General features: G+C 35.4%; 1 protein-coding gene across 1 annotated transcript; it reads right to left on the bottom strand.

The window, feature by feature from the left end:
* Positions 1-1,195: 1,195 nt before the first annotated feature.
* Positions 1,196-14,782, bottom strand: LOC110018542 (probable cellulose synthase A catalytic subunit 2 [UDP-forming]; the record flags this gene model as incomplete). Its single annotated transcript, XM_020715883.1, is given in 14 exon segments — positions 1,196-1,546; positions 3,700-3,902; positions 4,765-5,029; positions 5,801-6,013; positions 6,125-6,250; positions 10,690-10,827; positions 10,914-11,259; positions 11,368-11,634; positions 13,207-13,408; positions 13,525-13,621; positions 13,756-13,976; positions 14,103-14,295; positions 14,389-14,534; positions 14,645-14,782. Coding segments are annotated over 13 exon segments (2,646 nt in total), but the record flags the coding sequence as incomplete, so codon positions are not given.
* Between the last annotated feature and the right edge of the window lie 297 nt (positions 14,783-15,079).

Below are 15,079 nucleotides of genomic sequence, written 5' to 3'. Positions count from 1 at the left end.
TCTATGATTTATTTTAAGATGAGTGTAATATAATAGTTAATTAAAAATGCATATATTACAATCAAAATTTGATCGAAATGAGATTACACTTCTTAGATTTATTTAATATGCTTCTATGATTTATTTTAAGATGAGTGTAATATAATAATTAATTAAAAATGCACATATTACAATCAAAATTTGATCGAAATGATTTTACACTTCTTAGATTTATTTAATATGCGTGTGATATAATAATTAATTAATAATTCATATTTTATACTCATCAAAATTTGATCAAAATATCCGAAACTAAATTTTCTCCGAGAATATCACCGTCAAATACTAGCTTTAAAAATATCTAACAAATTGAATAAGAAACCTGAAGCACGCACCATGATTTTTTTGAATCAGTGAAGAATCTAAAAGCAAAGCGAGGCACTGGTTTCCATTCAAAACAATTCAAACAGTTTGTCCAATGCTGGATATTATTAACTCCGATTGTAATATGTATCAAGTCAGAAAATCATTTCATCGCAGATAAACGATTTCTTCCAATCAAAACCCATCATCAGTGAAAATTATTTATGCCAGTAAATAACTTTCCTAAGTTTTATATGCTTCCAACGCTCTGTTTAATTCATTTAGAGGTCTTATTGCTTAGTCTTATCTACGTTGCATAAAAAGATTTTTTTTTTTTTTGGTTAGCCTCTCTCTCACTGTTTTTGAAAACCACTATTTTCATTCAGCAATCAATACTGTTGAGAAAATAAATAATAAATCCTCTTGGAAACCTTTTGGATGGATGTATGAACAGTTTATTACACCTCTCATTAAATTTTGTATTAATTCTGAGTTTTGATGCTCAATTCTCAAGAGCTGAACCCTTCATCGATAAAAGAAAAAAAATGGACGATGTATGCACTCAATTCCTATGCATTTACATGCCTAGCATCTATACTTCAATTTTTACTTATATATGCCACCTTAACTGCCCATGAAAAGGTGTATTTGGCTTTTCAAAATTTAAAATAGTGGTATTTTTATGTGATATGAAAATTTTGGGTGTTACAAATGTAAAAATGTAAAGTTTAGGTGTTAGATTTGTTACATGTAAATACATAAGAATTTTGTGGCAAGCATGTAAATGCCCCAAAAAGAATATCATTGATAAATAAATAAAATAAAATAAAAAGACGGGCTTTTTGATAAATACCTGAGGGATGATGAATTTTCCAGTGAGTAAACAGACAGCAGGTAATGTACAGTACAGGAGAAGTGGGATTGAGGTAAGAGGGTAAATTGTGGTGTTAATGTATGCAAATCTCTCGAGATATTTGAGCCGGCCACCGTAACCATACCATATAGGACAGTGTCGACTAAAGAGAATCTCAACTGATCCCAGGGCCCACCGAAGAACTTGATTCAGACGGTCTGAAAGGTTAATAGGTGCGGATCCCTTGAAAGCAGGGAGCTCAGGCATGCAATAAATCGAGCGCCATCCACGAGCATGCATTTTGAATCCAGTAAGAATATCTTCTGTGACAGATCCATAAATCCAGCCAATCTAAAGGCACACATAACAATATAATTAGTTGGCTAACAAAAAAAAATGGAAGCATGCGATTCCAATCCATGATAATAAGTTATTAACATAATCAACATGAAGGCCTTTGATTAAATATATAATACAGGAGAAAATCAACTCAAGAATCGCTAATTTCTTATTGTAGCTAGCCTACTTAGAATATGGACATAAATCACAACTCAGGTGCAACCACCTTGGACATTTGATGTTTTTTTTCTATTGTTACATGCAGAATTCAGTAGTTTAGCTTCGTGTAGCGGATGAAAAGTGGCGTTGAAAATCTAAATTTGAATAAATTAGTTCTTGTGCTAACTGATTTTGTTTATTCCCAAGTCGAAATTGAAAATTTCAAATATTTTCAATTTCACAATCAACTGATTTTAAACTCCACCATTTCCCATTTTCATTTAAAGAAAGTTAAGTCTTTAAATTAATTAATAATATATGATCCATAAACAAATAATATTAATTCACATGAAAGCATACTAACCATTATATTAGTTGCATTTGAAATAACCTAATCCTACGCCTTCCTGCATCATGGTAGCTCGTAAGCAAATACAAGAAGTTATTCATGCTGAAAATATGTTTTGATAACACAATGAATTTCTCTGTAGCTAATAAGAATGAGAATACATTTTGATTCGTGCGAGGAAATTTGTGGGGGTAGAGTAGTTAGCAAAATATTGTCTTAGCATTATATGAGAATCCAACACACACTCAGATAGAAGTAAGCAACCAATAACAACACCAAACGTAATTACATGAAAAATCTGGGTCTTGCCCAATTGAAATATTCCACTATAAGTTATAGGTACACCAGACGTCTTTACAAGAAAAACTTAGGTATTGCCCAGTTGAAATATTCCACTATGAGTTGGTTATTATAGATACAAACCCTTGTCTCATGGGTGGGAAGGGGTTACATAGTTTTTCGGGTTACAACGACTGTGAGTAGAGGAACTTGTTGTCCCGTGGTAGGGATCGAGCGGCGACAACAACACAAGTCGGCGGCTGGAAGTAGAGGCGGCGGTTGGAAGTAGCGACAGAAGGCAGAAGGTAGCGGCAGTCGAAAGAGGCGGCGGCGAAGGCAACAATGGTCGTAAGTGGTGGCGATGGTCGAAAGTGGTGTCGATGTCAGCTGAAAGAGGCGGCGTTCGGAGGTTGCAACGGGAGCGGCCATAGGAGGTCGAGGCCAGAAGCTGCGATTTCAACCGTGGTCAGATTCCTTCATTAACAACAACCTGGACTAAGTCCAGAACCTGTAGAAGTGCATCCTACACCGTAAATTTTACCAACTCCAGTTGCTGGCGCCGCCTCCGGTCGCCACAGCCTCAGGTCGTCACCGCTTCATATTGCTGACGTCAACGGTCAAAGTTGCTACAGATCGCCCCCCCCCCGCCGCGCGCGCCGCCGCGCGGTTCACCTGCCCCCCCCAGCAACCTCCGGCTAAGTTCGGTCGTTGTCGCCGCCTGCGGTCTCTACCACCTCCTCTGGTCGTCGTCGCCTATGCCGCCACATCCTCTGTCCGTAGTTGCCGCCTCCGTCACCACCGCTACCTCTAGATGTCGTCATCACCTCCGATTGTTGCCGCCGACTCCAGTCACCGCCGACTCTGGTTGCCAAAGTAGGCACTTCTAGTTGTCGCAGCCTCCGACCGCCTTTGCCTCTTCCTAATTTGGTCGCCGACGCCGCCACCTCTTGTTGCCAGCACCGCAACCTCTTATCACCGCTGCAACCAACTCTCTACCACGGGGCAACAAGTATTACTACACATAGACGTAACCAAAAAAACTATATAACCCATTTCCTCCTATGGGACAAGGGGTTGTACCTATAATCACCAATTCATAAGAATGTTTCAGCTAAGCAAGACCTCGTGGTTTTTTCCCTTTCTGAGTTTTCCACAAAAAAACTTATGATGTAGCTACTAATTGCTTACTTTTTGTCTAAAAGTTTGTTAGATTCTTATACAACGCTAACACAATAATTTGCTACTCTACCACCGCAATTTCCCACACATCGATTCTAAAGGAGAAAATGGTTCAGCAGTGTGAAAATTGGACGTTTCAACATAAAAGAACTGAAATTGCAATTACAAATAGCAAGCAAAATTAAAATTGCATCCTTACCTCACTTCCCCAGTCTGTCTTATCCTCATAGCCACAGCTGATGACATGAATAGCTTCTTTCAATAATGACTCAGGAGTTGCGGACTGAGGAACACCACCATGCTCCATTAGAGTTGAAGCAACAAAGACAGATGACTGGCCAAATCTTTTCTCCAAACTCATTTGTGACATGAGAAGTGATTTCTCGTCATCAAATCCAGCACCTGTATTTTAAAGAGCGACAACGAGCAAGGCTTAGACTTAACAGGAGATGTCACCTGAGTTTTCTTGCAGGATACAAAGCAGATAAAGCTGGGAGGATCATCTAATGTAAGCATTAGAAATTTTAAAGCAAAAAAGCTATTACTAACAGCACAAAAGGAAATAAAAAAGTTTATTAAGCAAGTCCATCATATCCACATATTGTTGATAGGAGCAAAACTACAAATGACCGGAAAAGCAATCAATGTTTCAAATGAGAACTGAATGTAGGCATCAGCCCTAACTCTTCTCATTTTGTTAGCAAGTTATTAAAACTTTGGATTATTGTTTCTCTTAATTAATTTTTATGGGCAGGATAACGACGGCCTGTTCAAATTTAGTTAATTATTGCATGTTTTTAGTTAACATTATCATCAAAAGTAGTCATTCCAATAAGAAATATTAAGAGACAATTAGATGATCGGGGAAAGCAGAAAATAAAAGCAATACCGAAGTAATCATATTTGAGCTTACACCAATATTCAGTTATAAACGATTTCAGTTTAAGCCTTCTCCTCATTGGGAAAAGAATAAGAATTGTAACTTCTAAATAAGAAGGCCATAGTGTTTGCAAAATAATAACCAATTCATCACGTTTATCTCATAAGTAGCTGTAAAATGTCAAAACATTCGGAAAAAAGGTATATGTTCTAATAGAATTAGCATCAGAAAACTATTTAACTTCAAATATAAATCTAGAACAAACTCAAATTGTTTGATCTTAAGAAAATCAATACTTGAATCAATATAACATTTTACGAGGATTTTAAGAACAGATGAAACAATATATATATATATATATATATATATATATATATGCGTTACCTTCAACACCTTCTTCTATATCCTCCAGGTTGAATATAGGTACAGTATTATCAACGTGCTTGTTTTGCTTCTTATTGTCAGAACTCTTCTTCTTAGACTTTGAATTTTTCTTACGAGAGCCACCACAACATAAAGAGAAAAAGCCACTGTTTTTAGACTTGTTTTTCACTGGAGGTTCATACCCATACAATGCAGTTCTATTGAAGACACAACCAGTGCCAACGTAAACCGGTCCTTGAATCCCATCGAGGCCTCTTAAATTAATCTACCAAAGCATAACAAGAAAATGGTTAGAAAGAAGCATACTAGATATAGTATGATTTCAGATTTTAATTAAATAATTACTACATTTAAATAAAGAATGCATTCATGCAATGTTACAATGCCCAAAAGTTTAGTTGATCAGTTTTACTTTCATCTTCTCGTATGTGATTATCTAATATTCCACAATATACAAGGCCTCCAAAACTTAAGGTTTCCATTCCCACTGTCATTTAATTGATCAATTGTTATCATTCCTTTCGTTGGATGGTCACCTGCCTTTGTTTTCTCTTACTCTGCTTTCTATCACAATAAAGAAAATTTTGTCTATGTTTAAACAACTCAAAATGAAAAAGAACAACTGATGACACAATTATACAAGTATTAAAACATTTGAAATTCACGGAATTGGGAAAATAATCCATTTTAATGCTGCAAATTAAATTGTCCGTCAAATTTGATGATTCCATGGAGCTTCACTCAATCAAAATCCTCACTGAAAACAAGCAAATAAACATTTCATCATTGAAACTCAAATTACAACACCGCAGAAAAATTTTCCATGGATTGCGTTAAATAGTACATGAAAAATATGATCAGACAAATATATCCAATGGTGTCCAGCATTTAAAAGGTAATAAGGAAGCATCATTCAAAGATATTAATGGAAAATGCTAGTAAACCAATCAAAAGTTCAATCTCTCGTACTCAATACACCTTAACAAATAAAAGATCATTAAGAGGTCAAGAATTCACATGGGAGAGTGCTACTCACATCAAAAAACACTGTATTGCGATTGGCATAACGATCGTGCTTATCAATGCCATCAAATCTTTGCGGAAATTGCACATAACAAACGGACCTTCCGAGGTTGGGGTCCATGAGAAAACACATAGCTTCTCTCAACGCCTTGCTATTATTTATGTAGTGATCACAGTCAAGATTTAACAGAAAAGACCCATTGGTAAGGACTGCAGACACACGTACCTGCAGAGAAGTTGTGAAGTAACTGAAATTTTGTAACTAAAAAATCAAAACATGTAAGTTTGAAAATTCCAAATACAAAAATAATACACATTGCCGAGTTTGTTTACCTACCAGTGCATTCATAGCACCAGCTTTTTTGTGATGTTGGAAACCAGGACGCTTTTCACGGGAAACATAGACCAATCGAGGCAGCTCGTTGCCTTCGCTATCGAGTCCTCCACTGTGGCCTAAGAACACCTGAAATGACCAAACATACAGGAGTATAAGTCCAGTTTATGCATACATAACATTTAGGGGAATTTACATATATATGACCTAATTCCTATATATTTAAATATCTAACAACTCAACTTTACCTTTTACATTTATACCACCCAAATCTTTCATACAACCTATATCATATGTACTTAGGTATCTAACACCAAAACTTTACATTTCATATTTATAGAACCCAGATCTTTCATATTACATCTAAAAACAATCATTTTAACTTTTAAGAATTGAAATACACTTTTTCATTCATTTGTAAGGTTAGATGTATGTAAAAAATTAATTTTAGGTGTTAGATATGTACATACATACGAATTGCATCGTATGTATGTAAATCTTCCTTACTTCAATATTGCATGTACTTTTCTAGCATAACACAAAAATTTGTCAAAAAAATTATGTGCGCAGATAACCCGAGGTCAATGACATGGTAAAATATGTATGAAGCATTGGTCAACGACAAATAGCTAAGGCATGCAAAATGAATCGTGCATATCAATATATACAAACTTTCTTAACCACGAAAATTTAATCCTAATCACTAGCATTCTGCTTTTCCATAAACCCAAGGGCAGACAGATCGGGAACTGGAAGGGCAGTTTAATTCAAAATAAAACTTCAGCAGCTCCTCTCTCTCGCTGGACTTCGCTTGGACGGACGCACCAAAGGCAACGGGGTTGCCGTATTTTGGTTTCCAAAGCCACAACAAGCTGCACATCTTGGCCTTTCTTCTCTACACGCAATCAGCACCTCAACCAGTGGGGTTCTTTGTCACCGCCACCATTCTTGTATATATTCATGTGGAGGACAGAAGCATAAAGCCCACTCGGACTTAGAGCAATTGGACCAAGAGGAAGAAATCAGGATTAAAAAAATAAGCTTGTTTCCAAATATTATTACTTCCAATTAAGTACAGGAAAATTATATTATTATCCTTTTCATTGTTATATTTATTATGAAATTTCCTTGAACTCATTTAAAAATTATTATTAAAATTACATAATTGCAAATCACTTAATTCCATTTGATTGGGTGAAAGTCTATATTTTGTCATTTGAAATTAATTTCCGCACAGCAAATGCACAAGCAGATTCTACTAACCTTAAAACTGAATTAAAAAAGAGAAGAAATTAAAATAAATAAATAAATAAAATCCTAATACCTAACCTCGTACTGTTCAGTATTACTTAAATGATGGTTCCAGGGCAAAGTAGATATTGTTAAACTTTACACCATCTTTGTCACAGGAAATTGTGCAAAGCATAACAGGAGATGGTGATGGGAAATTTAAAGGCTCAATCGCCGTGAATATCATTGTCTCACTAGAAAAGGTATAATATTCGGGCAATAGAATTATTTTTAAAAAACTCCATTCAGTAACCATCAGGCGGGGAAAATGAACTTCTATGAAGATTATTTTTAAAATCAGGGTTTCATGCTTTCTTGCAGAAATAATTTTGGGACAACTGAAAAATTTTAAAAACCTCATTCAATGAGAGCAGAGTACCCATTTGGCGGAAAAATCACAAACTCGTTTGAAGAATTAAGAGTTATTTGTTTGGAATATAACCCTTCATGTAGGTACACTAAAGACCCGTCACATAGTTTAAACTCACATGTTTGCTTCCCAATTACGTCTTTTGAGACCACGTATTGAAAACCATGATTTTGCTCCATGACCACAGTGATTCTTTTGAGATAGCTAAGACAGTTGACACTATTTCCTACCCCCTACCAAGGGTTGACGCCGGGAGACTGTCGAAATGGGGATCTTAATTTATAACCTCACGTTTTCTACATGTATTTGAAGGCTCATCGCATCTTTTGAGATAGAGAGTTAAACGTTGTCTGTGCTCTCTGACCGCACTGTCTTACAACACTGACCAACGATTATTTTGAGATAGCTGGGAATGTTAGCATTCTCCCACACCCCCTAACAGGGGTTGACGCCAAAAAGATGCCAAAAGTTTTAGTGATTTAGACTTGTAATCTGAAATCTTCAATTTATAAAATCAAATAAAATGTGACTCATTTTGAATTTTAAAATGATTGAGAAACTCGAGCTTTTAAAATTTAGACACTTAGGGTTTCAAATGTCGGGGTCCTGGGCTTTTGAATATTTAGGCATTTAAAAATTTTAGAGTTAAGGGTTGCTAAAATATAAAATTTCAGTGCTTAAAATATTTAAATTTGAATTTTAAAATTAAAGTTCATAAATTTGAAAAATATTTTAAATTTAATTTTTTCAGATTTAAACTCCTAGGGAACGAAAAATAATTTAAATATGAAGTTTTCTAAAATTTTAAAATCCTGTCATCAGATTCGCAATACATCTATAGTGAATAACATACAATCGCTCTTAAAGCTCAAAATGAAAGTATTAACCCAAAAATCATAACACTTGCTTCAACTATTCCAATTTCTAAATGATGTGTAAAGTTAACATTCAAGATTTTCTTAAAGTCAAATCCAAGATTTTGAAATTAATACAAGAGCTTTTAAAGTATATGAATAACAAGTTGAACACTCTCAAGTTATAAATATTTTAAAATATTTATGGTCAATCATGTGTAATCTCAAAACTTTCTATAACACAGTTTCAAAACCAATATGCATTTGCTTCAACCAAAATATTAAATATTTAAATACGATGTTCGAGAATGTTGCATGAGCTAATCGGATTGTCTTATCTATACAATAAAATTGTAAGTCTCATCAGACTAATTCAATCATCCTCCTTATAATGACTGAAGTTGACAAACCTAATAAACTTTAATAAATGTTCAAATCCTGAAATAAGAATTTATAAGTCTAAATCACGTAGTCTGATCCTCATATCCGTAAAAATAGAAGTTGATAGGACTTACTTTGAAAAGCTTAAATTAGCAAAACTAAATATCTCCTTCAAATATAAAAGTTTTAAAATGTTCAATACTCAGATGATGGCCGTGTTGACTGAAAATTTCAACCGGAGAGACCAATCTATTAAATTAAAATTTTTAAAGTAACCAACTAAATGTTCAAGTTACAATTCAATCACTTAAAACTAAAAACAAAATATATCCACCCTCCACAACAGTTTGTCAAGGGTGATAAATTTCTGATTGACTTCAGCTCACAAAGAGCTAATATCATTTTAAGTGTATTAATATATTCACAATCAAAATAATTGCATGTCGGTAAAGACATGACCCAAGTCCTTTATAAGTGTGATTCTGCCATTAAATGACACCACAAAGTAGTGGTTACGACCAGAACTCTCGGACTGGATAGTTACAACCAAATTACACAATTATATTACGATCAAGGCCGCAACCCATATATACCACAACGACTTTCTATCCTTTGCGTTGTGAATTACAAGGATTAAATTGATTGACATAAAGATTTATGTTAACTAATAATCTACAATGATCTCTTGCATTGTGAATCTACAAGAATCTCTTGCACAGCGCAACTAATGGTTGCTAATAAGAATCATTTTGTAATGTTGGGTCGACTACCTCCCCTAACTATGTAGAGCAGAGACCACGACAACCCAGGATGACATAACAATAAGAGCTTGATCGTGTTTCGTCTTTATTACCCCACTATTTGCTTTAAGCTCCAAGTGATGTGTTTTATAATTTAAAATATTATATGTTTGCTGCTATTATATATTCAATTTTCAATTTTTAATGCTAGCTTTAATCGAAAGTGTTATCTCGTTATCGGGATGAGTAATTAACCATAGGGATTTGTGCTTATGGGAAACCTCAAACTCCATTATCAAAAAGTCATTGTTGAATGAGAGCGAAATCTTTATCTCATCTGCTTTTGAAAATTTGGTCCTTTAAAGATAACTCTCAAAACAAAAATAAAACAAATGCAGGGATTTCCATAAGGAGCGGTCGTTAATTTTGAGAGCCCACAGATTCTTCTATTGTTTTGAGTATTCCATATTCGAGTTTAAGATGCTTTATTTGTTTTAATAAGCAATAATTATTGTTTTACTCGATTATACAGTAAAAAAAGAAACTGATGTGTTATGTCCTATGAAATAATTGCTTGATTTTTCTGAGGGATATTTGATACAGATGATGCTATAGTTTTGTGCTATGTATGAATTAAAATAATAGTTCTCGTGTAAATTATAAGTTGTTTGTGAATCCGGTCACTTTATGTATTGATGGAGTGTGAAGGGAAATATCTTGAAATATTTATATATAAATCCTTTTTATAACCCCCTTCAACAGAGTTATTGGTTCCGCCCTGCATAAACTTCCATTATTCTAGAGCATTTCAGACGAACAAGAACTCTCAATATATAGGAACAGTGTTTATCCACAAGAAAAAGCTGTAAAATGATTAAAAGTTCTTTTCTCCCATACGGGCATTATATATAACCAGATTCTGAAATGATCTACCTGAATCATTCCAGGATGATCTCTCGTGTTATTTCCAGGCCAAGGTGTGCCATCTTGCATGATCCATCCTTCTTCAGGAATCTTCTGTGCTTTGGCCACAAGGCCATTAACACGAACTTTAAACTCTTCATATTCTCTCTGCATCATATAAAAAGCACTGGTAAAATACTAAAATTCCAACTGAGCCTATGATTCACCCATGTTTAATAATCTAGGTCTCATACCTTCATTGCTCGACGATCCTTGACAAATGAAGGCTGAACCTTATCTTTGAGGTAGTCGATCTTCTTGGCAAAGTACCACTCTGGTGCCCGAGGTTCAATACTGTATTTCTTACAGAAAGGAACCCACTTTCTTGCAAATTCTGAAGTTTCTGAGAGGGCTTCAAATGTCAACATAGCAGCTCCATCGTCAGAGACATAACATGATACCTTATCCACAGGGTAATCCACAGCGAGAATAGACAGTACGGTATTGGCAGTGACTAGGGGTGGTTCCTTCAAAGGATCCACAGTGCTGACAAATATGTCCACAGCCGCCAACTGAGATGGTTCACCTTCTCTGTCATACCTGTCACAGACAAGAAGATTTGGGATGTTGATAGGCATTTATCTAATAAATAAAATTGTAGAAAAGTTGCAGTCACTCTAATACATGAAGAGTAAAAGCTCAAGGTACCTTATAGCTAGTCTATCAAGGTATGTTTCTCGGTTTACAGGAAACCACTTGGGGAACTGATCCAGAATCCAGGACATTGCAAACCAGATCTCACATATCACTGACAGTAACCACAAAGCATAAGCATTGCGCACAGGATTTGTGATACGATAGTGCAGGAAAATACAAAGGATAACAAGTCGCAAAGCGATGACCATCCTGTATGGGTTTATCCTGGAAGATGGAATAGAAACTTTCCTTGAAAGAGGCTGCCGGGTTTCATCATTACTGCATCACACAAGTTTATCATGAGAAGAAGACCTTTAACCATTAAAATTTAGGAAATTTACATAAATATGACACAATTTTTATGAATTTACATATCTAACACCCAAAATTTAATATATACATTTACAACACCTTGTTGTCATAAATATATGCATGAAAATGCGTATTTAACTTTTAAAAAGGTAACAAAAGATTTGAGTGACATACATGTAAATATGAAAGGTAGGTGTAAGATGAGTAAATACATAAGAATTGTATCGTCTGCATGTAAATGCCCCTTAAAAATTCGTACAAAAGTTGAGCACCGTTATATGGGAGCCATATAAAAATGCATAAAGTAAATAATATATAAGGAAAAACTAGGTTAAATCCTAAATACTACAAAAATTATAGTAAATCAAAAGAAACTGAAATATAAATCCCTACTGTAAACTAAAATATGAAATATAAATGACAACCAGATAATTTTGGTTTAACAGATAAAGTTGACCAATCCATGAAAAGGAGAGCATTAAACCTTTGATAAGTTTAAAAATGATCTATAAGAGAGCAACCTAAGAAAGGCAGAGGTAGACCTAGGAAGGAAGACTTGGGCTTATTGTATAAAAAGTGATCTTAATTTATTAGAACTAAATGAAAATATGACACTAAATAGGACCCAAACGAGAAAATTGATTCATTTAGCCGACCCCACGTAGTGGGTTTAAGGCTTTGTTGTTGTTGTTGTATATTTCTATGAGTTGGAGCAATTTCTACAAACTTTGCTTACATGTCCCAGGCTCATTGATTGTGTAGTAATTATAGCACACTTCTACATTCATCTAAAAAAATTGGTACAGGATCTGTCGTAGTGGTCAAATTCTTTCTTGCAAATCAAATTAAAATTAGCATCTTCTTTTACATTTTAAAAATCTTTTCAGCCTCACCTAGGCACAATAGATTTAATGGTGTAACTATAACTCTGGGAGCATACATAATACACACCAGGATTTTCTTAGAGTAGAAAATCTTGAGCCATTTTGCGTGTTATTCTTTCAATGAAGAAATATTCCTAGCTACTTTAAACTCATCATTTTCTCTCAAAGAGAATGGGCTGGTACCACTTGTTCAAAGGTTGCTCTCGAATAGGTCATTGTTAAACATATCAAAGGTTTAATGTTAAACATTATTCGTATAGGTCATTGTTAAACATTATTCGAACACATAGAAATATGTCGTGATATAATCAGCAATGTTCCTATGATGTTTAAAAAATTATACTATCAAAATGCAAATGTATAAATTTTATGAATAATCAAGAAAAACAAACATTGAAATTTTACAGTACATCAACAGAATAGCACATGCAACTACTAAGCATGGGTGCAATGGACTAAAGCAAGAACTATATTACAAATTGAAGATTCAACGTCATCAATGTAACAAGGTAGGAGAAAATTATCATTTAACTGAAATTTAACTATTAAAAACATACAACTGAAAACAAGCAGTTCATGTAAGAAGCTTACTAAAATTGAGCCAGTAGATTGAAAAAAAAAATGCAGGCCAAGATTTAAAAATTAATAAACTCACAATAAAGCATCTTCCATGTTGTAATCAGTTGCAGCGTCAATATCTGTAACAGCCCTGCCCTCAGATGGAGCATGGCGAGCGGTGCTAGTGACGTTTGTGGCCACTGGAGGTGCATTTTTATCTTGCTTCATTTTCCATCCATCAACTCTCTCTTTCCATGCAACATTTCCAAACCCACCAGAGAATTCCCTCGAGGGATTGGCTGATCAAGGAATTCATTCAAAAATTGAAATTAAAATATGCACAAAACTGTAATAGATGGAAGAAATTGCATTGATCAAACAGGTAAAAACTAAAATAAGTGAATGGAAACCGCACGGGAATGGTTCACGTAAGGAAGAGAATGCACACGCTTGCCAACATCACTCGGAGACATCATATGATCTGGTGATGCTCCTGGCAGTTCCCCAGATAGCTGAACACAAAATTGATTATATAAATATAGAAATATCATCTTTAAATTACTTAAATGAAAATATCAAACAGAGTCCAATATCATCCCATCAGGACATTCACAGATCTGTGTATCAATATAAATTTTTCGAATACCTCTTGGCTCCGACTATGAGTGAGCATAGGGATGTTGTTCCGAGGGATCTCCCCACTGTCATACTTCGGAAGTCCATGATTTCTGCTTTTCTCATAGTTCATATGCCAACCAATCATCTTGTCAGCACCCTTCTGATCCTGATTGCCTGACGGATAATCAAAATCGCTAGCATCATCAGCATCTACTTCATCCGCTTCCTCACCGTGGATAGGCGGACTCCCTAAATTTTCAACAAAACCAAAAAAATCATTACAGACTACAAGCCCGTCCATCAAGAAAATGCATTGAGAAACAACAACCAATGATGACATCAAGAAAATCAACAACATGCGAGTAAGAACCGAACCTTTATGCCTTTTATACTTAGTCTTGCATTGAGGACAGCACTGGTTCCCGTGCTTCCTCTCATAGTCATAGCACGGCCTGCAAACCGGGAATCCACAAACGTCACAAGCCACAAAAACATCTCCCTCCACCGTGTTTCCCACACCATCCCCGCAGATCTGGCATACTTGCCCGTTCTCATGCTTAGCATGCATCTTCATCCCAATCAAAATCAATCACATCAGTAACGCAAATATTGCAACAATAGACAAGAAACAGTAAAACAATTGTCTGATATAGATACCAACCCTCGTTTCCCCCTCAACCGCCATCAGATCTGGTAGTTTCTTGACCGATCTTGTTATGTGAGTGATTCACTGACGCATAGCTTCTATTGAAACTGCATTCAATCTAGCAAAATCGATAGCAGCCCTCCAACCTTCAGAATGAAAACCTGAGAAAACGAAATCCGGATAAACAACTCGCAGCTGAACTGCTTCATCAAATCACAAACAGAAGAAACAATCATTTGATTCGATTGCTCAACGGGAAAGCGAGATCTACCTCAGCTCTTGCTTTATGTTGCCCAGCTGGAGAGGGGGAAAGCGAGACTAATGTGAGCTCCGAAACCTTTCTCAGCGATCGGCTGTCGGTGTTGAGATGCAGATTAAAAGCCAGCGGAGGTTTGGATGGAAAGCGACGGCGCTCCAACTGCGGAGAATTTATTTTTAATTATTTTAATAATGCAGTGTAAGATGAGCTGGCGTGGGGCATTTGGGAGACGACCGACACTGATGCCACAAGCCGCTGTGTTTTCATGGATAAAATTATTTAATTGAGGGGTTTTTATAATCATTTCATTTATAGATAATCATATAAATAGACGAAAGTGGTGATTATTATTTTAAATAAAATAATCATTTCAATGACCGGTTTTATTCGAAATTTTCACAATGGCATCTAAGAGCCTGTTTGGGACAGCTTATTTGTTGTGGTGGT

The sequence above is a fragment of the Phalaenopsis equestris genome, unplaced genomic scaffold (assembly GCF_001263595.1).
Source record: "Phalaenopsis equestris unplaced genomic scaffold, ASM126359v1 Scaffold000024, whole genome shotgun sequence".
NCBI classification, from domain to species: Eukaryota; Viridiplantae; Streptophyta; class Magnoliopsida; order Asparagales; family Orchidaceae; genus Phalaenopsis; species Phalaenopsis equestris.
This window is presented reverse-complemented; position numbering and strand designations above follow the sequence as displayed.